Source organism: Haliotis cracherodii, unplaced genomic scaffold (assembly GCF_022045235.1).
Source record: "Haliotis cracherodii isolate W230 unplaced genomic scaffold, xgHalCrac1.p SCAF_34, whole genome shotgun sequence".
NCBI classification, from domain to species: Eukaryota; Metazoa; Mollusca; class Gastropoda; order Lepetellida; family Haliotidae; genus Haliotis; species Haliotis cracherodii.
This window is the reverse complement of record NW_027266291.1, coordinates 1,544,485-1,570,717: the sequence shown is the minus strand read 5'-3', so window position 1 is coordinate 1,570,717 and position 26,233 is coordinate 1,544,485. Positions and strand designations below refer to the sequence as shown.

At 39.8% G+C, this 26,233-nt stretch overlaps 1 protein-coding gene and 1 long non-coding RNA gene across 7 annotated transcripts in view; one reads left to right on the top strand and one right to left on the bottom strand.

Annotated features, from left to right (window-relative positions):
* Positions 1-26,233, top strand: part of LOC139477709 (MAP kinase-activating death domain protein-like) — a 218,740-nt gene that overhangs the window by 40,527 nt on the left and 151,980 nt on the right. For 5 of the 6 annotated variants that reach the window (XM_071260100.1, XM_071260099.1, XM_071260098.1 and 2 more), the window contains exons 5-10: positions 7,157-7,288; positions 7,995-8,108; positions 17,886-17,966; positions 21,049-21,219; positions 24,061-24,219; positions 24,718-24,934. In XM_071260100.1, the coding sequence (XP_071116201.1) occupies positions 7,157-7,288; positions 7,995-8,108; positions 17,886-17,966; positions 21,049-21,219; positions 24,061-24,219; positions 24,718-24,934 (874 nt within the window). The remainder of the gene's footprint in view (positions 1-7,156; positions 7,289-7,994; positions 8,109-17,885; positions 17,967-21,048; positions 21,220-24,060; positions 24,220-24,717; positions 24,935-26,233) is intronic. The other variant, XM_071260101.1, reaches the window with a different exon arrangement.
* On the bottom strand, positions 11,548-12,299 carry LOC139477660 (uncharacterized). The gene is made up of 3 exons (XR_011654153.1): positions 12,270-12,299; positions 11,869-11,929; positions 11,548-11,666 (listed from the first exon to the last, which is right to left on the bottom strand). It is a non-coding gene; the product is annotated as an uncharacterized lncRNA (long non-coding RNA).

Sequence of the window (26,233 nt, the reverse complement as noted above, 5' to 3'; positions counted from 1 at the left end):
TTTTATCTATAAATTAAAAAATTATTCACTATTTCCCGCGATGTTATTGAAAATAAAATTCTCGGACACACATTTCGACAACGGGTCAGCATCGAACATGTCAAAGAGCAAAATAAAGACGTTTTAAGCAAATTTTTAAATATATTATACAAAGTGATAAATAAAATCAACAAAAATATATCTAAAAGTAATCAAACTTACATGTAAGTTATTATTTCCAGCGTTTCGTGCGATCGCGTGTAATGTAAGTCAAATGACATCTCGGCTTTTGTCGCCTTGAATTCTCGGCTCGGACACAACGTTTAATGCAAAAATATATGCATGAAAAATCTTTGTCACAGCTCATAACCTAGCACGATACATTCATAAAGTTCCATATTTTTAATATATATCGTGATTTCCTGCTTAAAACGTTCAGAATAACACGATTTAACAAAAAATCTTTCGCCAACTTCTGAAATTTATCAAACACAAACTTGGTATCACAGCTATAATTTGATTGGCTGCCTGAGGTCACATGCTCAAAATTGACCAATCACGAAGCTTGTAGCAGATTTCGGCAAGAAAGCATCATTAGAAACAAATTTTAATCCAATGAAATCGCTTGTTTTAACTACGGAAAAAAAACAGGCGATGTTACGAAAGCGCGATTACGAAATGAATGACCGCCGTGTTGTGACAGCAACTACATGGGTGTGACAGTGTCGCCTCAAATTGGATTGCCCACTAATTAAGAATATAAATTTCGCTTGTGGTTCTCTTTTATTGCATGCATGCGCTTCTAAGATCAAAGGATGTATGGTGTGAAAAGTTAACTAGTTGAACAATCGTATTTCCGGGACTTGCCGCGGATATTTTCAAACAGATTATTAGAACTCCATTGAGCGATAAACGGTTGATTATGCAATGAGAAGCGTTATGTGCAAATGAACAACGAACAACAATACAATTATGTCTGTGTAAAACTCTCAGTATTAAAAGTGTACATAAATTTTGGGAGCCATGCGTTACCGCGCGTAGTAACCGAGGTAGCGTTTTGTCGAAGAGCACAATAGCGAGGGATCACTGTGTATATATATATATATATATATATATGCTCCTATATGTGATTTTGTACCCAAATAAATTAAATTGTACCCAAAATACTTCTTGAATTTGTACCTAAGAAAATAAGACAATAGATCTATAATTATATTTATGTTTTCATGTAATATGATTATGACTGTGATCCTTTAAATTGATTGTTTAGTTTTGATAGAAAATTGACGTCTTGTCACTAAAGAAGAGTTAAGTTGGGTTAGTTAAACCTAAGTTAGAATGTATTGTTTTGATAGTATGTTAAAGCCCCATCTGCGGTAGGAACTACCGCACTCTGGACCACCCACGTGGACCGTTTGACAACAAGGACGTAAGTTTTAATGGTAATAAATATCTATCAAACGATTCCAAGACTTTTCAACAATTTCGTATTTAAGTATCGTTAGTGTTACATTAACCGAAACTGATGTTCTGCTGCTGTTCTGCCGTAAGAATATACAACACATTGCACTTTGACCACAAATACGTTGAATGTGTCACATGTGCACATGACCATGTGCTTTGCTATTTATAGCACAACCGTAAATAAGCTCCGCCCACTGTGATTGATGCAGACACCAAACACGATCAATTCGATTTTTTATGATAAAACTACAGAAAATTTATTGACTTATATCTAGATATGGAGCCATTTGTTGTATCCATGGTTTGTCATTCAAGTTGATACGAAGTTTGACGGTCAATGGTGATCTTGTTCCCATATGGTTTTAAAAAAGCTTCTCCCAACACTCGGTTGTGTTTACATTGTCAGTCATTGTTCGAAACTGAAACACCGCCACCTTGTGGGCTATTTATACTCAGGTTGGGGCTTTAAGTTAAAGACACCAGCGGATTCTGACAAAAGTTTGCGCTTAGGTTTTTCGATTCATACCTCAATGAACTGAAAAAAATACACAGTCAATGCTTATAAATATATTCGACAACCAGATACCATAGAAAGTCCACCCGTTACGTAAAAATGGTATCTAACCACAATAAGTGTAGTATCCTCTTTAATTTGACTTTTAAAAATGTAAATTAAGGTAACGTTCAATAGATAAACGGTAAAATGTCTTGGTGTTGGTTTCTGAACATACTGAATGCTAACTTTTACAATAACTGATGAAATTTAAATAATTTTAATTACTTGTCAAAATCAAATGGTAGAAATACATTTGAGGGCAAATGTAATTCAGTATAACTGAGTAAATTGGTTAGAAATGAGGTGATCAGAAGTCAGGCACATACACCCATTCACAGTTGAAGCTATCAGTGCTACTGTTGAACCAATTCAGAAGGATATCAGGTTTGAAACACATGACTTAATGTGTTTGTTCAAATTCAGATCTGCTGGAGCCCCAGTTGGTTTTCTCAACCTTGCTCATGACACATATTAGAAACTGCAAACCGGATATACCTCCTAATTTCCCCTATATAAATAAGATTGGATCTCATTGATGGTCAAAGTTACTCACTGCAAACAGCTTGTGCAAAGATGATTTGAGTATTTATCCATGGAATTTGATGAAACATAGTATAGATAATAATAATATCTGAGGATGGTTCTGATCAAGGTCATTTGGTGCGAATTAGATGTCCCACAAAAGCTTGTGTACACAAAATTTTCAGCATTTATAATTGGAATTTGATGACACTTTATGAACATGATGTCTTACATGCATATTGCTTTGTTGTTAAAGTAGTTAGAGGCGTAGGCATTTCTTTTGCAGAGTTGTCTTGCTTTGGGCATGAATGTTCCTGGATGTGCTTTTAAATTTACCATTAAGGTAGCTAGAGTAGAGGCATAAGATTTTTTTGCCAAGTTGATTTGCACTGAGAATCACATGTTTTCCCAAACCTTAAGTGATGGTGATACACTGTAAGTGTATTTTACTTTGTTCTTTATGTAGCTAGAGGCTTAGACATTTCTGTTTCAAAATTGAACTGCATTAGAGGCTTTTTCCAAAACCAGAAGTGATGTTATTAGAACTGTAGGGCTTAATTTTCAAACTTATCCTATCTCACAATATGCATTTCTTCCTTCTTTTTCGATCCTATGTGGAAAAGTTTCCAGCTTCTAAAAAGAAATCACCCGAACACATCCCAGCATGGTCAACACCCAAACAAATGGGCTATGCACTGTAATCCCGTGCATAACAACTTACACGACCTGATCAAGTGAATATTCCTGCCACAGCATTCTCTTTCTCATTGCCACACTGTGGAGATATGCACTGAGAGTTCAGAGAAAACATGAACATGGCTGGATACCCTCCAACATTCTATGGACTTTTCATTAAATGTTTAAGGGAAGATGAGTACACAAAAGTAGTATATATGAACAGCGTCACCCCACCCTGGACCAGGTCCAGGCCCTGGCCCTTGAAACACTTTGAGGCACCACATGCTGTAGCAAACTGCTTTGCAAAATGTAGCAAACTAAGCTATTACTACCAGCATGCAGTGCCTCATAATTTTGTGCATACTCCTCATGGATTATCTAAGATTGCTAGTTCTCCCGACCTTGATGGAGAAATGGTGATCATTTGTCCCAAACGTTCAATGACTTCCTTTACTATGGAAGACTGCGATCTGGCTCATCTGGACACCACTGTTCAGCGGACGCTCCCTTTGATTTCAACTCTCCTCTCGGTGACTGAGGCCATTACTACTTCAATGGACCCGTGAAGATTCCGGGTTAAAATAGGTCTTCAGCAACCCATACTTGCCGTAAAAAGCGACTATGCTTGTCGTAAAAGGCGACTAACGGGATCGGGTGGTCATGCTAGCTGACATGGTTGATACATGTCATCGATCCCAATTGCGTGGATCGATGCTCATGATGTCAATCACTGGATTGTCTGGTCCAGACTCGATTATTTTACAGACCGCCGTCATATAGCTGGAATATTGCTGAGTGCGGCGTTAAACAACAAACAAACAAACAAACAAACTACTTCAATGTCCTATGCTGAGTCTCCTGAAGAGACTGTTATTAGAGAATCTGATCAGGATAAGATCACAACCATCTTGGACCTCTTCTCACACCATGCCAGATCAGCCCTTTGATGTAGAGGCGTCCTTCAACAATGTCAATGGGACGATCACTTAAAGACGCACCTATACCAGCTCCCTTAGTCAGCTCTGTCTTTCTTCCAAATTCAAGGGCTTGTGCAGGACGTCACATGTGACACCCATCTCCACGTGTATGTCTGCAGAGACAGCATCTGGAAGAGCAGCAGAAGAGTAAAAGTGTAATTTGCCATGCATGGGGTTACATGGGCCCATTTCTTTGGATGGTGTCCATGGTGATGCTGGGATGTGTTGGGGTGATTTCTTTTTAGAAGCTGGAAACATTGTTCAAGCACATTTCCACATAGGATCAAAAGCAGAAGGAAGAAATGCATATTGTGAGATAGGATAAGTTTAAAAATTAAGCCCTACAGGTCTAATAACATCACTTCACTTCATTAAAGGATCGAAAGAAGATGAAGAAATGCATAGTGTGAGATGAGTATCTACATATGTACACATTAATGTAAACGTTACAATAACTTTGTTATTAATGTAGCTTGATGTATAGGCTTTCCTGTTTAAAGCTGTACTGCATTGGTATTGCCAAATTGAAATGCAAAGGTTGACACAGAAATCAGTTTGTACAGATCTAAATCATGAAACAGTAAATGACCACACAAGATCAATAAGTTAGTTTGAAACAGCTTTAGGTTTACAATCACAAAAGGCAATACAATAGGTCAGCAGTAGGAAGTAACAAGCCCTACAATGTATGTCTGTGTACTCATGAATGTCCAGAACTTGACTTGACCAGGGGTAGAAACTCACATATTTAGTCCACTAGTCCTTATAATGATAACTTAAAGCAAAACCCTTAAAAATAGCAAATTTCTACTCGTCTTTATGATACCTTAACTATTGGGCAGTTTGGCAAGGACTTAAGTGCCAATTTCTAACGTTGTTGACTGTCAAATGTCTTAAAAGTGGCCTGTGCTCTGTTCTTGAATCTGGAGAAGTGTTGGAAGCTGGACGGAATTCAGTGTTTCCAAAAGTGCCTTTGACTTGGTTTTTTGGTGTCACATGCAGACATCTGTAATCCATCGACAGGCAGTCACGCCTACAAGTGACTCTCTCTCAGGACGTCTTTCAACTGCTTGTTCGGAGAGCCGTCACTCGTACGCGTAACGGGGCTGTGGGACGACTTGTTTAGCAGTTGCGAGCAGTTTGAGGAAAGGAGATATGTTTCACTGCGCTGGCACATAGGTGTGCGTTCGTGTGCCCGAAAAAATATATATATGTTGTTACACTACGACGAATAAGCTTTAAGAAAATACTGAAATTATGTTTCTGAAAAAAATGCTCATAGGAGAAATTCGCTGTCCAAAATCGGCAAATTTGGCTCCAATTTCGTACATTTCTCTCCAAAATTGACTCTTTTAATTTATTTTTCTACTTTTTATATCGTTCGATAACAAGCATCTAACAGTCAACTACGTATATTTGTTTATATAATAGCTAGGAAGTGTGTAGAGACAGGTTTTTTTGGTGTCACATGCAGACATCTGTAATCCATCGACAGGCAGTCACGCCTACAAGTGACTCTCTCTCAGGCCGTCTTTCACTGCTTGTTCGGAGAGCCGTCTCTCGTACGTGTAACGGGGCTGTGGGACGACTTGTTTAGCAGTTGCGAGCAGTTTGAGGAAAGGAGATATGTTTCAACGCGCTGGCACATAGGTGTGTGTTCGTGTGCCCGAAAAAGTATACATATTTTGTTACACTACGACGAATAAGCTTTAAGAAAATACTGAAATTATGTTACTGAAAAATATGCACATATGAGAAAATCGCTGTCCAAAATCCCCAAATTTGACTCTTTTAATTTACTTTTCAATATTTTATGTCGTTCGATACCAAGCATTACTCATTACTTCACAGAAATACTTTGTTTTCCAACAATTTTACTTCCACCTAAAAATATATTACCCACTGCAAAATTGTTTTCCTAATACGTGATCAAAATACATTTCCTCCTTGTTCTAACCACGAAACTACGCGCTAAATAAATATCGTACATATTATACGCATCATTCTGATTCAGACACATTTAGTGTAACAAGACGGATGTTCCGATTGAACATTTTAGTCAGGCATCGGTTACCTCCCTTTATCGGCTTGTCTACCAGTCACTTGTACGCGAGACAGTTCGTGCAGTTTCGAAGAAAGTAAACATGTTTCAACATGATGGAAAATGGGTGTGCGTTGGTGTGCGTGAAATAATTTATATATTTTGTAACTCTACGATGAATAAGCTTTTAGAAAATACTACGTGTTAGTTTCTGAAAAATATGTACATAGGAGAAAATCGCTGTCAAAAACAGAACATTTTGCTCGATTTTTGCACATTTTTCTCCCAATTTGACCGTTTATTATTTTCCTTATGACATTTTTTTCATGTCATTCGATAACTAGTAGAATGATGAATAACTGTACTTAATTTTGTTTTATTATTTTCACAAATAACGCTTGTAGAGACATTTTTGTGCAACATGCAGAAATCCATGGTCCACTGCCAGGCCGTCACGCATACGAGTGACCCCCTCTCAGGTGGTCACTTGTACGCGAGACGGGAGAGCCGTCTCGCATACACGTTACGTCCTCTACTGTTAATTTAGCTGGAGTAGAGGCATGAGACTTTTTTTCAGTTGTTTGCCCAGGGCATAATGTGTTTACCCAAACCATAAGTGATGCTATTAAACTGGAACTGCTCAATACAGACCACTTCTGTTGTTTGGTAGCTAAAGGCAGAGGTGTTTCTGTTTCACATTTGTGCCTTATTGTGTTTTCCTTTCTCTCTGAAAGTTGCACTGCTTTGGATGTGTGAGTCAAGTTATAATGGTTCAGGATATATGTTTCTGATTGGGAAGTTTGGGGGCTTCCGGGAAAAGGATATAGTTTCTTCTGTTTTGGCATTTGTGATGCACCTTTCTATTTTTTCTATGACTGACATCTGAGCTTTTCTTCCTTCGGTGTAATTTGAACGAGAAATGACTGGTGTATGTTTCAGGTGGTGCTGCAATCCCGGGACTACAATGCCTTATCAATGAGTGTGATGGCATTTGTGTCCATGCTGTATCCCTTGGAGTACATGTTCCCAGTCATCCCACTACTACCTACATGTATGGCATCAGCAGAACAGGTGGGCAGATTATTCACAACAAAACATGTACTTATGTTTTGGGTATATTTATGCTCTCATTGCCCAAATGACCTGCTCTGACATGCTAACAGTAACATTGACAACATTTAGATACATGTTAATTACCAAGTAAGTCATTTCCAAGCATTTCCAAACAATGTCAATGATGTCAAGACTTACAAGAATTTAAGGGTGCCATGATAACTAGATATGTTATGTGTGAACCATTGCTTGTAGGTATTATTCCCAAGTATGAGGAACATAAATGAATGGGTGAACTGGTGCCTTTTGATACTGAACAGTATTATTTTTTTCTTCACTAAAGGTATCCAATGGCAATGAACCAAAAGTGGGGTATGAGTAACCAAACTCCATTTCTGAATTGCACCAGAACAGGGGATATGTCATCTCATGATGACTCTTTCTTAGTTTTGAATTTTGCTGCTGACTTAAGTTTGTGAAACGGGACCAATAAGGAGAAAAGAGCTTGAAGGCTTGCATTGCTGGAAGGCATGGCTTATGTAAAAGAAAACTACTTGTACGTTACAAAATTCCCAATCTAGGACAAAATGTTTTTCTTTCTCCCAATCTACCTGCCGTAGACACTAAGTTGCAAGTCTTAGAAAAGTCCCTGCACTCACACAGGCACGCACACAAAAATATCCGTGCTATTTAGCAGTGTACTGATGTCTGTGGATTGTTGTAGTTGCTGCTGGCCCCAACCCCCTACCTGATTGGTGTTCCTGCCAGCTTTTTCCTCTACAAGAAGGACTTCAAGGTGCCTGATGATGTCTGGCTCATAGACCTGGACTCCAACAAGGTAAACGGTTCAGTACCTCCTTCACTGCACATTAACTTCAACTCCATGTGCTGTACGTTAGGCAATTTCCTCCTCCTTATGATCAGATGACTTAGTTAAATTGCAGACTGATTGGATTATATTTTGTTGAGGAGGTATAGATGCTTGCGTTGTGATGACATTAACATTTGGAAGGGCAGCTTGGTGTTTGATATATTCAGCATAAAGAATTATTTTCATACCCCCAACCTTTAAGGGTGTGGGTATATAATTATACCAAGGAATTCTGTCCGTCCTTCTGAGGCCATTTTTGTGTGTGCGACCTTTAACTTTAAAGCTACTGCATTGATTCTTTTGTATTTGTATTTTAAAAAAAATAAAACCCAAGTATTTTTCTTTCTTTTTTAACTTAGAAGTTGTTTACTTAAACATTTGTACGACCTGTAACTTGAAAACTACTGGATGGATACTTTTCAACTTATTTTTAACTTATCCCTCATTAAATGCAAATCTAAGCACGATATATTTCATCGCATGATCGAATACAGGACTCGTTGCGCTATGTCATGGTTACTTGCACGTATACAAACGTTAATTTTTTTATGATCGTTTCTGGGATGTTTTTGAAGTGGAATTACCCCTACCTCAATTCGAAATTGATTAGAAAAGAACCCATTTGTTCAGACGAAGTCCCTTGACCCAACTTCTGTCGTATACATACTGATTATGCAAAATACAAAACAGGAAGTGATGTAAACCATATAATCAACACAGCCTTACTGCCGTAAGATTCGCTAATGACTAGTTTGTTTACCGAACTCGGTAAAGAAAATCAGTAGCTGTCAATCCTAATTTATGTGTCATAAAAGTTGAACAAAGAACAACAAACATTTTGCGTATGCCATATTTGATAAGTCTGTAAGCGTGCGCCATTACGATCCGTTATAAATTAACTACCGCGATAATATGGCGTACCACCCTGCACAGTCACTTCATCTTGCGGATCACTGTTACCAGAAGTATACCCTTATACTGTTCTGAAGTATACCCTTATACTATTTTTCGTTTGACACGAGGTCGTGAAGTTTTCGACTAATCATCAAGCTGAAAGAATTATGAATGTATCCTAGCAGCATAATATGCGGCATCTGATTGGCTGAAGCAAACCTACGGACCATAGCAGACATGAATACATGCAAGACCGAAAATAGATATAGGTCAAGAAGCCAGTTTGGGTATTTGTCATAAGAAGGGAGAGAATAATGAAACTGGTTTGGTTTAGCAAACGGAAGTGTTAATCAACATGCTTCGCTGTATTGTTTGGCAATAAATACCTTTACCGAAAGACGTACAGCTTTGATTTACAATAACAGTGGCCATTTGATGTGAAATTCCGAAATATATTAATAATGGTACAATCACTGCATCCACGAGACCCACACATGTTATGCAGATGTGTTAAAGCTCATATTTGTGCATCCAAAACGCAAAAAACACGCTCTTCAGCCAACACTGATATAGTCAATTGGAAATAGGTTGGATGATAAAGCACATGTGGGAATAACTGTTGCTATGGTAGTTATACACCGGGTGTTTACCTGTGTTCATGTAGAGTTTGACATTATGTTGAATTTTGATGCGAAAATTTGATCACATGTGTTAGATTACAAACATGTACCACATGAGTGTAACATCTCCCCTAAAGGGGGAAATGGACAGAACTGAGCTTACACTTGATACATTTGCAGACATACCTCTGCGTTGGCCTGATGGTGTTTATAAAGCTACAATAAACTCTCTTAAGTGGCAAAAAATGATAGTTAAATCAGCTTTCACAGAATAAAACATGCTTTTTGAGAAGTTAGTTGATCAAGAAGATATTCCACCACAAATTTAAGTTCGGGAAGCTATATACAAATTAAGCAATTGCCAGCTTAAGGCTTTGGAAGTAACTGTGAACCTGTCAGAAATGTTTGAAGCTGTTGGTGATAAACACAATATGGTCAAGGTCACAAAGGAAGGTGAATTATTAGAAGAGGTAGTTACTTAAGCTCAAGACGATGCACAGGACTATGTCAGAAATAGGTCAGATGCTACTTCCAAATATTGTCTATCACAATTGTTCAATTATGAAAAGAAGTTAGATGTGAAAACTGTTCTTATAAACAATGCTTCTTTTCGTACAAAATCAGTTGGTAGTCAGACAGGTAGTCAAGTAGAACCTCATCATGAATCAGTTCACATAGTGATGCAGCATTCAGATAGTTGTTACAGTCGTAGGGCACCTACACTTTCACATAGTTGTGATAATGGTAAAGACATGTGGAAGCAGTTGAAGCGTGAATCTATACCTGTCTTGACTGGAGATGCCAAGTCACATGAAGCCTGGAAGGCTGCATTTATTGCTTGTATAGACCAAGCACCTGCCACACCAGAATAGAAGCTGCTTCAGTTGCGCCAGTATGTTAGTGGTGATGCAAGACCACACTTTTTGTGGAATGAGATGTCATATTGCTCTCCAATTGGAAGAAATATCATCTTTCAAGCCAGTGCGATGCAAAGGACTTTGAATGCTTTGCTGATATGTTGGATGTAGTGGTTGTAAATCTAAGGGAATCTGTTAGGTTAGAACAGTTAAGTAAAGGGTCTTTGTATGTTCAGCTGCTGAAGAAAATGAGAGAATCCATGAGTCACATGGACAAACATGACATTGTGACATGTATGAAATTCAAATTAATGACAGTTCCAAAGAGATGGGAAACTGTCAAGCAGTTAAACCTTTGTTTCCGTTGTTTTGTTTTCAGTCACTTTGGCAAAACCTGTAGACTCAACACTAGGTGTGGTACTGATAACAATCCTGCTTTGCATAAATCAGTTACCTCATTCAAAGAGAAGCAGCAGTAGCTAATGGTAACAGTGACAATACTCAACCTGCACAGCAATTTGTGACGAGTACAAATCATGAAGGTCAAGTTCGAAAGGTCGTTGACAAAATCTGATATGTCTACTCTCCTTTGACTTCAGACTGTACCTGCTGTTATTAAAAATGGCCATAACAGAATTGTAAATGCATTGTTAGAAAATGCAAGTTTACAAATGGGGTTACAAGGTAGAATGCAAAATGTCTCTGTCAATGTCCTTAACTCTTTCATCACTGGCTGCCCCAGAGTTATGTCCCTTGAAACCCTGCAGTCCCTGACACTTACAAGGCCTGCACACTGGCCTCCCTGGCAGTATTATTGGAAAATCACACTATCATTTTTGATGCACTTTTTCTACCAGAAACTTGCTTTTAATATACATTTATCATATACCATTGTAAAGAGGATTAAGTATACTTTAATATTCTTTGTTGTTGTTGTCTCTAACCTTTGTTATTTTCTAATTACAGGTGTTTACAAGTGAAATAAAACTTGAAAACACTGAAAAAATGAAAACAGACAATGAATTTTGGCTCAAATTGTATTAAAAATCACAAAAATAAATCACAGATACAAGGTAAACATAACACAGTGGTCTTGTCATCTTGGACGGCACAGGTAATCCCAGGTGTTACAGGTAAATTCTCTTCATGCACATCTGTAAACAAATAAACCAGTTTACAACTCTTGGTACTGTTTTCTATACTGATGTCACATATTACTTATGACACACTTACAGCCTCTTAGGTAAACTCGTTAACACAGGTAAAAACACAAATATTTGATTTATTTTGTTCTTTTTCAGGATTTGAAACAAAAATTAAGTTTTTATGTTTTTAAATAGTAATTTATCACATTACCTGAACATTGAACCACAGCTACTATAAGAATGACATCACAGAGAAGATATCACAGATTGATCTGAAAGGAGGGAAAGATTGTAAAAGGACGGAAAGATCGTAAATTCAAGTTCTGCAAATATACAAGTTGTGATAACATATTTACAATACACTGTTATTTACAATTGCATAATAAATTAAATCAGTACTTTATTACATCAATTAATAAATAAATAACCATTACAGTTACTAAAATTTAAATTAAGATGTAAAAAACAAAAAAACAAACATGAATATGTAAATAATTTTTATTCAAATTGAGCGAAATATAAGGACATACGACAAACCGGCAAACTACAATTCGGATTGCGATCAGAAACATAAATTTAAAAAGAAAGAAACAGATACGTCATGCCACTCACCTTTGTTGTTGTTGTGATCGCTCGTTCACCTGTAGGCTGCATTCTTATTCGTCGCACTGATAATCTGTTCAAACACAGAATCATTGTAAAACAGTTGGAAAAAATCAATAGCACGATATTTCACTTACCGTGTCAATATATATTCTTGAGTCCGGTCGCCTCTTCAAAATCCCTCATGTCTCCACCGTTGTGGTCCCTCTGCCACTCCCATTCTTGAAAGTTGGCGGGGGGTGGGGGGGACACCTCGTCAAAATCTTCACCAAAATCTTCACGAAATTCCCTCTCCCCTTCACGTAAATTATTCAAATCAAACACATTATTATTCCCGATAGAGTCGTTGTTAGTCATCTGATCGCTATCCGAATCGTAGTTGGCCGCCATAACGCTAGATTTACGATTCAAACGAGAAAAATACCTGTCGCGAAAACAGGTGACATCCGCGATTTTCGCGCCAAAAAGACTGGGAAATTCCATTGAATGACGTGTCAATCACGTGTAGATCTCGTTTCCATATTTAGAACGAGATTACACACGAGAAAGGAAGTAGAAAGAGCGATTTTGTAAACACGGTCGTGCCGCCCGATTTATCGGGCAGCCGTGTGTGGGGCTTGGACAGTAGCCAGGTACTGGGACACGGTTTATGCTGCCCGATAAATCGGGCAGTCAGGGCGAAAGGGTTAATGGACAAAGTAAGAAATTTCAGACCACTGCTGTTCGATTTGGTCTTGAAAGTATGGATGGGTCAATTGATGTGACAGTGCCTGCATTAACTACCACTCGGGTCACCTAGAATATGCAAGTTCTTGATTGGCAAAAACATTCCAAGCGGTGGTCACATTTGCAAAATGTTCAGTTCTCTAAGGTGAAGGCCCCTCACATTGTAGATTTATTTATTGGATCATATGAGGATGCCTCATGAATCACCTAGAGAGGCAACTACTGCTTCAGCATTGGGATTAAATGATGCTAATCAACGCTGAGAAGTTAATACCTACGTTTGTAGGTGACCTTCTGTGCCTCCCACGAGACTGATGGGACAGGATAGTCACGTTTGTCCAGCTAACTCTGGCAGACCCCCAATCAGTCCACCAGTGGCAAATTCTACTAGTCCTACTCACAGCCGCACAAGACCTCAGAGGCAGGAGACGGCTCAACATCAGACTGCAACACTGTTTCTGGCACCTTAGCTAAGGAGCCAGCAATTACAGAGCCTAGTTATGTTGCCAGACCATCTACATCTATACCTCTACTGAAGGCATCTCCTTGACAGAGTTCAAGTCGTCCCATCACCTCTTGCAGAAGCTTCACTCCAAGGAGCCCACTTCTTAGATCAGACAGTGGCAGGGCTTAGTAATGGTCTCCAGAACCAGAACAAACACTCTGAACTAGAAGTTGTCATCCTGGCAGTACAACATTGGGCTCACCAATGGACCAATGCCAAGTTGATGATCGTCATGGACAATCCAGCAGTCATCAGCAAGCAGGGATCGACCCACACGACCTCCCTCTTGAACCAGATTTTTTAGGTGTTTTTACCACCTAATAGATGGGATTTCGTTAGAGGCCAGAGCGAGACACATTCCCGGGTGCAGGAACGTCTTAGCTGATGAGCTATCATGACCAGACTGCCATTCCCCACAGGGTGGAAACTGCATGCAGAGTGCTTCCAACACTATGCCAACAGTTGCGGCAGCAAACAAGTTGGTTGCCACAAGATACAACAAACAGCTGCTGATGTCCGTTTCGCTAATACTAAACCCTCAGGCTTGGGACGTCGAAGTTCTAGCCACAGACTGGGAGGGTTTCAGTGCCTACACGTTCCCCTGCCAGCACTCCTGCCCAAGGTGATCCAAAAAATCAATTCGACCAACAACTTGTTCCTGATTCATTTGGTGCCGCACTGGCCAGCAAGAACCTGTTTCCAAGACCTCTTACATGTCGCCGGCCAACCAGCTTCCAGAGTCTACTGCAGGACCCTCACAGCCAACGCCCTCCATCCTCACCAGAGCAGTTCAAACATCATACCTAGATCGTTTGCAGAAGGCGTTTATCGCCTGGGTTACTTGAGAGACGCCCTGGCCGTAGACCAGGCCCATAGACCAGGCCCATAGACCTTCCACCAAGGGACTATATGACAACAAATGGGCTTCTTTTGAGACCATATGTAGGCAGAGAGATGTGACACCCACAATGGCGCATTTCATAGCAGACAACTTGACTACTATCCACAGACTACTATCTGCCATCAACACTGTCTATGCTGTTGCCCAAGACAGGCAGCTGTCCACAATACTGGAATACGTCTGTCATAAGAAGTTTCAGGTTGGAGGACCAGAAGTTGAAGTTCCGTCCTCCAGCAATGAACATGAACATCGTACTAAGACACCTTAGACAATGTTCCTATGAACCACTACAGGGCCTCCTTTCAACACCTGACTCAGGAGTCCATCTTCCTACTAGCTCCACCCACAGCAGCTCGGTCAGTGAACTCCACGGTCTTGATGTCTCTCGAGTACAGTGGGAACAACGCCCCAGATGGCGGGGCACCATGTGTATCAATGAAGGGGGACCCACCTACTCCAGGAAGCCGCTTCCAGCCTTTGGACACCGGTGGAACGCGAGTGGCATATCAACAATCTTGAGTTGGAAGCAGTCATTCGGGCTTTTCGTCGTAGGCGTCAGCTCATCCGCATCCGCTGTCCCCTGATCATGTCGGACAACTCCACGGTGGTGTACCACATCAACAGTCTGCTTCTCTTCTGGAGCAGCCTTTTTCGCCTGTTTCATCTGACCAACAGTCTCCTGCTCCTGATCCAAGCTTGCCGTATTCCAGGTTATCACAGCATCTTAGCCAACTCCTTGTCCTGACCTGATCATCCGTCCCCCAGGGGATGGATGCTCCTGCCTGGGAATTCAAAACGTCGATCTCTTCGCCATGGTGAGCAACCACCAGTTGTCGGTGTATGTGTATCCAGTCCCGGATCCAGCTGCTTGGGGGTAGTCGGCCTTGCTCTGTCCTGGGTCAACCTAAGTTCATACGCTTTTCCGCCCCATGTTCTTCTCCCCCAGGTCGTTCACAAAATGATAAAGCAGACAGACCTGTCCTCTGGATCTGCTTTTGGTCACCCTTTACTGTTCGGCCACGATTTAGTTTCTGTGTTGTGTCTCCCAAGGGGCAAATCTGCTGCTCAATCCTCACACCAGACAGCCGCGTCCAGACCCTGACGGTTACAATGTCTGCATGTCTGACATGTCTTCAGAAATCCCTGATCACTAAAAGGCTTTCAGTTGGTGCTGCGGAGAGCTCATCGCTCCTCTACTCATTCCTGAAATGATGACAAGTAGCGTTTGTTCCAGGCCTTCTGCTTTTCCTTCAGCATGCCACCGCTCCCCAGTCCTCTTCGACGGTCCTGTCACCTGGCTGGTTCCATGATTGTGGTTCACTAGTGGTTCCTGGCTGTCATTGGTTTCTGCCCTTTTTACCATGATCTGAGGTTTTCGACTGGAGGACCAGACTAAGAATTTATGCCCTGCAGCTTAGGATCTCAATCTTGTTTTGCATGTGTTACCCCTGGCCACGTATGAACCGTTTGCCACTGCATAATTTGAAGATCTCACCTTGAAGACTTGCTTTCTCCTGGCCCTTGCGACAGCAGCCAGGGTTAGCGAGCTTAATGCCTTGGATATGACCAGATATCTCGAATACAGTCTCCCTTTGGCTTCATTCTGCTGTCCTGAGAGCTCATTGTCATGCTGACTTACCTCCTCCAGCGGTCTCAAATCCACATGACATCCGTGCCCTGTCTTCTTCGCTGGCCTTCCATCCATCTCCGTCCAGTGCATCATGGAGGGGTGCTTCTGGTCCTCTACATCTGTCTTTTCCAGTCATTATCTTCACAACCTTTCTGTGGAAGACATTGAGGGTACTCGTAGCTTTGGTCCACTTGTCTGTCGCACTGGGAACTGCTACCTTGCTGTCGCCTGCTGGGTTTCTTTCCGGATGGTTTTGTTGTGCTTCTTTAGCATGCCTGCTCCATGTCAGTCAAATATAGCACTGTGTAGCATCAGGTAAGGTAAAACATGAGCTACACCTATAGGCCCAACTAGACTGCGTCCTCTTCTGCCTTACCGTTTGGCGCCACTGTCTACGTTACTGTCTGCTGTTATACAGTGAAGAATATGAGGGAGTAGGTGCCAAGAGGAATAACTTGTGGATGCCGAGGCACGGGCTGTAGTCTGTTTCAACTGTCTCTTTGTTCCAGTACTGTCTGTTTGTATAAAGTAGGGAAGCTAAAGCACTGTGTTGCGTCAGTTAAGTATAAAATCATTGCATTTCATCAGATATGCCCATTTTGTCATATAAATAGGATTAAATGTGAAGCAGAAATGTACATCCACTACGCACAAATGTATAGAATGCAGCCTATTGTGTATATTCTATGACAGACAGAGATACTAAGTATCATGTTTTGGCTTGTCACATTAGTATCTCTGGTGATGTTTGTGGGTTGGATGGTGACTCCTCCGTCAACTTCATCCACCTGCATAGAGTGTGGAAAATATTACTTCTGGCAACCTGCACCCTACCTGCTGGAAGCGTAGAGCTGAGCTCTGTACACTTAACTCACAGCCTCCGTTGTCTAGTGGTAGAGCATCCACCCGTAGAGTGGAAGTTCAGGTGTTTGATCCCTGGCCGCATCATACCAAAAGACATTAAAAGATGATACTTGTTGTTATCCTGCATGGCTTTAAGGGGCTTTTAACAAGGACTGGTCGGTTCAGAGTCAGTAAACTGTGTCTGTGTGGGGTATTCATGTTAAGAAAACGCACACATGCACGTTAAACCCCATTTCATCTCACCACCTGACCCGTCACTTTACTCCAGATGTTCGCTTTGTGCCCCTCTCTCCACTGTATTTTATAAGCCTGGAAGAAGGCTGCCAAGGTAATTATGGAATCGAAAAAGGCTATTGAGGTTTATGTGTCACATACATCTGCTCCCTCATAGAAGCGATCAGAGTCAAAGGTAAAGACTTCTTTGCATTCAGAAAATCAAGAAAGTAGCACACAAAATCTTCCATCACCTACAGGGTGATCATAATAAATAATGTTTAGTTGATTTAAATTGCTGATCAGTTCACACATGATTTTGCCAAAATTAATGACAACAACATTGAATGAAATCTTAAATAAAAACAATAAAATAGATAAATTAGAAGAAAAAACAAAGAGCTAGAAATACATGGAACTGTTTTAAAACCAGATAGTCTTATAACAGGATGAACTGTCCATACCTCAGTCCTTGTTTGTTGATTTGCTTATTTCCAGTGTAACATACTTTAGGTAAAAAATGAACTCATTGTTTGCATGTATAATGTGCACCCCGCCTACACAAAGGCATATTTCGGGGGCAAAGTGTGTATTTATACACAAGAAAATATGTATATTATTGGAGCTAGAAATGAAAGGATGTATAAAATTGAAATAAATCTCTCTTCCCAAACTCCTTTCAGAAGCAATGTTGTTTGAAAGCAGTTGCTTTATGTTTTGTTTTTTTCAAATGCAAGCATTGTAATTCTACGAAGGAATTAGTTTGTCATATCAACAATGTTCCAGATTACCATGCCCACAAATGCAGAGGTGCTTCCTCCAATGCCGGATACTGAAGGCGGTAGCCTTAAGACGCATCTCAAGCAGGTGAGACTTAAAAGATCTCACATGGGTATTGACTGGTGGCCTGTATTTGCTGTAGGAAGTAGGCCCTCATTTAAAGCATAGCAGCAAAAGGAAGGCATGAATCAAACCAGATAATGTTGATGTTGATATTGTTAATTCTCATCACAGACATTGTATCTTGTGTTTGGCCCATCAGTTTTCTCCCATTATAAAGATCTTTTATTAATTTTTATGTATGTCCTTAGACCCATCTTGAATGGTATGCTCTTTCATTGCTCAAAGTGCTAGGAATTTAGGTATATTTTATATGTTGTCAGGGTCAAAGTTATTTGTTGTTAATTATATTTCAGATTTACAAATCTTCATTATTAGCTGACCTGACTGAAAGTCAAGTGAGCTTATGTTATGACCTGCTTGATCATAAATGTTAAAAATGTAATGAAATTTGATCCATGTGTAGTTTATTGTGAGGCTCAACATATATGTTCCGTTTTTTTGCGATTCGTTAAATTTTTACCTTGATCATGTTCCTTAAGTCTCAAAATGCATTTTCTCGCACTGTAAACAAAGTCTCCACAGAAAGAAAATTGACCAATGAAGCTGAGACTTCACATGCGTGTTCCCACCAATGTTGACACCTGAATTGGTTCAAGAGGTTTTACAATATGGCTGCCATGGCAGCTGTTTTGAAATATATGTGACCCATCATTAGAAAAGGGATTTTATGGGTGCTAGGATACAATTGTGCTGTGACGTTGTAAAGACTTTTTTCATTGTAGATCGCCATGTGTGCGGACAATGCAAAAATATCTTTTTCTCTCTCCTTAATTCGTAATGTAATAAAATCATTATTTCAAAACCTTGCAGCACACTTGTCTACGCTCAGTTCACTAGACATATCGAAAAACTGCAACATGAACAGTTATAACTCGGCAAATGAGTCCAAATGTTTGATGCCACATAATAAATATGAATTGAAGCTTGTGAAATGTGAATTGTATTTCTTGGTTCTGACATGTCTGAGGATACTGTAGTTTTAAGATAAAATGAAAACTCAAAATATGATTTTTCACCCAAAAGGTCCCTTATCTCATCATGGTTGGTCATATATTTGTCACCAAACTGAGGAAGCTCAACTTTGGCATGTATGTTTCTCCACATGATGACATCATAATTTTTTCATATTATAAGAAAACAATTGAAATAATTGAAATATTAGACCAGTTTACAGGTTCAATGTCGGTTGAACCCCCCCCCCCCAAAAAAAAAAAACAACAAACCCAAAACAAACTACCAAACTTTTTTTTGAAAATGTCGAATTTCCGAGTTTAGTGGGCTCTTTTGTCACTCATTCTCGTGTTTTGCCGTGTTACTTTTTCAGAACGTTTATTATTGGGGGCACGGGTGGCCCAGTCATCTAAGGCGCCGCTATTGGCTGTGCAGAGTTGCATCACTTGGGCACGCCAGAAACCTATGATCATGGGTTCGAATCCCGGCTCGCCCCGATTAATATAACTGGAATACTGTTAAAAGCGGCGTTAAACCCAACTCACTCAGTGAATAAATTTCATTTACAAGGTGTTGACATTTGTAGGGTTTTGATACATCAAATGTGTCATTGTGTATGACGCACTACATTAGTTGGACTTACCAGTATTTATGCAGATATTTTCTGTACATTTGTTTCATCGATTATATTCATGTGATATCTATTTGTGTATGACTTCATTGATATCGTCGATTGATGCTCATGTCAATCACTGGATTGTCTTGTCCAGATTCTGTTATTAAAGACCATTGTCATATAGCTGGAATATTGCTTAGTGCGGCATTAAACAACAAACAAACAAATATTACAATACACCCTTAAATTACACCACCTACATGTTCTGTTGATTGTCATGTTACACCTAGCCTTTCCTTTTTCTTATCCATCCATTACTATTTCTCTATACCTCTTTGTATTTCTGTTATCTCTTATTTTCACCATGTAGCCTACTATATTTAGAGAGTATATATCATGGAATGAAGGAAGCCTGGTTCATAGCCATATAACAGGGTCAGAATTGTATATACAGTGGAATCTGTAAAAGTAGGACTCACCTCTGACATAACCAAATTAAATATATGGTCCTGAGTTAACTATGGTAATTTTCATCAAGTCATAAATCTGTATTTTTTTTAATTATGCATGCTGTTTTGAAGCAACAACATTTCTGTTATTTTTATTTACTGATATGATTACATATAGTCTTGTTTTATATTTTTTATGACCTTTATTATATTCTGGAAGCATTCAGGTGAGCCTCCTAGCCTGCTGGTTCTCTATTATATTGTCAATACAAGTAGTCTTTGCCTGAGAATATATACCGTTATGATAGTCAAACAACTTGGGCTTGTCAGACTAGTATGATGTTTTCAACTTCATATTTATTTAACTTTGTCCAATCATTGAAATATGATAATACATTAATCATGCGAAAACTGATGCTGTGTGTTGTGCATTTGACTTCTTCTATCAATACTGCTTGGTTGAGGGTAGCCTATGTAAACTAAATTTTCACAATGTGTGTATCATTAACATGTGATATATTTTGTTTACTAACAGCAAGGCCCTTTGTCAAAATGCACACCTCTTCATATTGCAAGGGTCAGTTTAACTGCTGGCCCATTGGCCTGTGGCCAGTTAAAATTACAAAGGGCTTGCTGAAAAGTAAAGTTGATTGCCCGTCAGGCCTGTCAAAATTTCACCCTTTCTCCGTGAATATTTAATGTTTGTAATTTTTCATCTCCATAGAATGACAACTGGCCGCCATTTTGTAATGTTGTGTACAACAACTTCTTTAATTGCTCATTAATCGCCATGAAATGAGGCAAGTGGAAGCCAAAATTTAATCTCAGAGTGCATGAAACAGCGTTTTAGGTGTGAGGGGTTCTGACATTTTCAGAGCCCTGCTAGGTGGCTACGCGGGCTCTAATTTGGCTACTTCACCATTTAGTTGTGATATTTTGAAATGAAAACCTTAATATGAACTACTTGTGAAGAGGTCTGCTATTGGCTGCATCTGCATGACTAACACACTAACTTGGGGATCGGTTGCAGGCACTTGCGAGCATGAGCATGACTCCTCAGCCAATCAAAAACCTTGATGCTCTTGCTCAAAATCCAGAGGCATGGCAACGACGTGAAAGTTTCTCTTCACAGACTGGATTCAACCCGCTCATCTATGGCAATGATGTGGACTCAGTAGATGTTGCTACCAGAGTAGCCATGGTAGGTGTACAGAGACCAGCTAGATGAACATAAAGGCTGCATATATATGCAGGCGGCAGAAATTACAACAAATCACTAATCACTAATCACTATTGTGTCACAGCTGGCAAAACTTAATTTTAGCACAAGTTGTTCATAAAGAAGATCTGAAGGTTTGTAAATATTTTGTTTTCGGTTATATCTAAACTGTCACACTATAAACAGTAAGTCGAAATCTTGGAGATTTATGTGTCCGATATGAATTGTATCAGTCAATGAGGAAGTCATGCCCATTATTCAAATTGAGAGTGAGAAGTTCATTACTTTAGCCACTCATGACAGGAAAGGCCTGATCAATCAATAATATTAATAATTTATTATAAACTGACGATTGTATGAAAGTATAACAATTCATTTTAAAAAAATATATAAATAGTTTATGTTCATGTGAGGTCAGATAGGTGATAGTATTGTTTGACAGAACATAACAAATGAAAAATCGAAGCAAGTAGCTGCATTTTGGAGATGCTGCACGTCTATAATGACACTGTGAAGAAAACTTTCACTGCACATGCACAAAAGTGTATAAAAACGGTGGCGTGGTAAACGTTATCAATCAACCATGAAAATACCCGAGAGCATGGCAAGACTAACTGCTAAACAATGCGAGAGAGTAATTAGTATGGTGCAGTCTGGGGCAAGTTACCAGTGCGCATACATTGCGAGAATCATGCACTTTACAAAAATGACAATCACCACGTTGATGCCTAGTTACAGGACGACTGCAGAACTGCAGACAGGTCATGAAGGAGAAGACCCTGCATCACAACCGCCATTGAGGACCCCTATCTCTGTACGTTGCACCTATGTAACAGATTCCTCACTGTAACATAATCTGCACTGACTGGGCTTGCAGGTGTCATCAGTCATTAGACCATGTCGCACACTATCAACTGTTCAGAGGAATGACGTTGACAAAGCAACATTGGATTTAGCGTTTTCACAGGGCACGCCAAGTTCAATTTTGGCAATATCTTAACCGACCATGTGTGTCATGGGGTGACATTGATCTATCGATGTGTGGGAAAAAGAACGGCTCTTTGTTGTATTCAGAAGACTGTACCATTTGGTTGTGGCAATGTGTTGATTTGGCAGGGGATATGTTGCTGAAAGAGGACAGAAATGGTCATTAATGGAAATGTTAATGCCAAGTGTTACTCAGACCCTACGTCCCGTCGTGTTACTGTCCCGCAGTGAAATCCAATGACCTTGTTTATACAGGACAATGCAAGACCTCACACAGCTCGTGTTGTACAACAGTTTCTGTCAATGAAAAAGTTTGTGTTATGCCATGGCCAGCCCTGTCACAAGACAAGGCACCCATAAAATATCTTTGGAATCATCTTGACCAGAACATCTGATGGTGTCCCAATCCTCCGATGAACAGAAATCAGATGGTATAGGCACTGAGCGAGCAATGGAGGGCAACTCCTGATTACGTCATAAGATGCCTAACAATCTCTGTCTGACGTAGTGTGCATGCCTTCATGTATGTACACGGCGGACATACACATTATTGACACAATGAGTTTAAATAGCTGATCGGTATACTTTCTTATGATTGTCGGTTTACATTCATCTGCAGGGTAATTACATTTTGTATTTTCCCTTTTCATCATAATGTTTAAACATTATACACAACTGGAATTTGGCAATATATTGTCAACATTTTCAACTTTGCCTACATTTTCAACTTTGCCTACATTTTATATCTGTTGCACCAATAATCTGAACAGCATAGTTTTTTTTTTCTTTTAAATGAATAAATATTAAAGAATTGTTTATAAAAACAAAACTTAACAAATTGTTTCCCCTCCCTTTTAAATTGTGCATTTGTAATAACAGTTGTTTTTTTTATTAATAATGAATCATAACTTTAAATATTACCCCCAGCTATGTTTTATTGTGGTGTGTGGAACAGGACTTGTGATAGGGCATGTTCCCACCATGTCACCAGGGATGTGTCTAGACATGCTCAGCTCCTAACCTGCAGCAAGTTTCAGTGCACATGAATTTGTTTCCCATATGAATTTGTTTGGCTTTGGAGATGTGACTTGTACTTCACTGATAACAGTGCCAATAAGGAGGAAGAGGCTTAGTTATTGCTCAGTTTTCATGATTCAGTTGCATGCAATGTTAAACTACATCTCAACTTTAGAAAATTATAACAAACAGTTTTGAACAAAACCATGATTTTTTTCCAAATGTATCTGCCAAGGGCAAGTCACTTTGAATACTAGATAGAAATACATGGATCACACTTCAAGAATACTAGGCTTATCAGTACTAAGGTGTGTGATAAGTCCAGCATAACGATGACACAAACTGAGAGGATCCAAGATAAAGCCAGCACTTGTAGCTGCCAAGATTATTGCTAAACAATCTTGCCGAAAAAGGAAACCTGTGATGGCTGCTCTCCTTCCAATCTTTAATTTGCATTGAAATATAACAAAAATTATGTTCAAAGTATTTATTGATTTTATTCCTTGTTGACTGTTAATGATTAAGTACTGGTAGCAAATAATTGATTTATTGCACCAGAGACCACATGCCTATAGGACATAACATTATAATATACATTTCATATACAGATCAGAGAAATACATCATATGTGGCGTGACAAGTATAGGTTGTATTTTCCTGTGAGAAGCTTTATTCATGCTATGTCTTAATACTTTATTCATCATAGAGAGAATTTGATGCTAAATGTCATAGTAGAACAAGTAACTCTAAACAACATACAACAACCCTCAATTGTTTGTTAAAGATCCATGATACCTTTTGACTCTTTGTACCTCAAAGATCCGATTCTTCAACTCTGCCAACATCATGGGTAACTTCTGTGAACACACTCGTACTCTGCGCCTCTATCCACGTCCTGTGGTGGCCTTCCAGCTGTACAGCTTCCTCAAGTCAAGGCCCATCAAGACTCACTTCACAGCCAGGCTTGCTCGCACACAGGTACAATACTCACAATTTGGAGACACTGGGAACGAGAAAGTATATCTTGATTTGAAATATTTGATGGAACTTTTTAAAAGCAGTTGTCAGTCTTTTTATCAGGAAGAGAATTATGGATGTCAACTTCTTTATTATGAGGAACACAATGTTTCGGAGTATATTCTTACTCCTTCATCAGGTGAATGAATGCCTTAAGGCATGAAAGCATTAATATGTATATGTGAGGACAGCAAAATTAATAAGATAACAAAAGGTGGAAAATGACAAGGGGTAGAAAACTAGCAAGGGAAGCCAACAGATGATTGGCGCTGATAGGTGATTAGCCATAGACAATGGAAGCAATCACTTTACAGTAGTTAGCGCTGATAGTATGGAAGCCAAGCAGTACTTAAGCTATCATAGATGAGTAATAAGCAATGGACAATGGGCATACAGGTGGCCGGGGGTAACACTACAGTCATTTTAACATAGCTCATGTGTTTATGTTATTTGTTTCAGGCTGTCGAATATTTTGCTGAGTGGTCTTTGAGTCCACAGAATGTGGTTTATCTACGTGTACAGACAGCAGTATATGACCCGTCACTGATTGGGGACAAACCAAAGTGGTACGCACATCAGCTACAGCCCATAGACTTCAGAGTATATGATGAGAATTCTTCATTGGGTGCTGCCATCTCCTCAGCCAATGAGATTCACAGTGATGAAATTCCTACAGGTGAGCATGTGCGAATGGTGATTCAAGGGCAATTACCCATGGGAAAACTGTCCATTAGACAGTTGCCCCTGGAAACCATGACACATGGCTAGCGTCTCATTAACGTTTGTTTGAATTGAACACATGTATTTAGAATTGTATAACTTTATTAAAACTGCTCCCTTCATCCAACCTCCACAGTGATTTATCTAGACATGCTCAGATACTGCTGTTTGCAGTTACCAGGGGGCTCCATTGGATCATAGTTGTCATGAAGACTGGCGGTCTCCTCAGGGCCTTGGACAGCAGTTGCTTCTGGGGACAATGACAGACATTGACATGGATGGACGTATTGACAGGAGCCTCTGCCATTAGACAGCTTCAAACTGGGCCTTTCCCTCACAGACTTGATTGGACAGCTGTATCACCAGATCTACAATCCAAGGTAGAAAAGGAGTCTACGTCCTAGAATATCTGGGTTTTATGGACCATCAGCTTCATCATCCACCTCAAATGTCATACCCTTTCTGGCTGAGCTTCACGAAATGTTTCATCAAGCATGCGGATGAGAGCCTTTATAAATAAAAAGACGTTGAGAGGTTGCCATTACCACAGAAGAAACAGACCCGTCAATCCATTGTCATCCATTCCCTGACATCAGTTCAATTGATGAGGACCACTATAGACTAGTGAAGTTTTCCTGCAGTAGGATGTTGTTACGGTCGGCAATTTGAGTGAACAGACAGAAGAGACACGATTGAGAGATTTCAGCATTCGATGAACAACCTTTCTGCTTGTGCACACAAAGGACCAAGGGAACCGACTAGAGACCTTCAGGGAAGGAATCATTTGACACCCCAAGTTGGTGAGACAGGTCTTCTGGAACCAAGAGTGACGATCGAGGGGACAGCTCCAGTCAGTCTCTGCAGAAACAAAAAGCTGACTACACAACCGGGCCTTGAGGAAAGGTTAGTTTGCTGTGCCTGACTCACTGAATGACACATCTTCATGCAAACCCTATCAATCTAGCCTTGCTTATGGATTTGATTCTCAAGCACCGGACTTCAACATAACACCAACTCAGGGACCAGTGGGAGGATGTCTTATGGCATATACCAAGAATTGGAAGCATATTACGACTGGATTCTTGACCTTGTAAAAGTTTGATACAAGCTAGACTTCCATCTGTGTCCAGAGCTTGTGTCCTGGCCTACAGAAAAGTGTTTTCCTCTGATGAGGACCAAGTTGTCATCTGAAACTTGGCCATACAGACATTAATCACCAGGCTAGACGATTGGACAGCACGTAACACACCAAAGG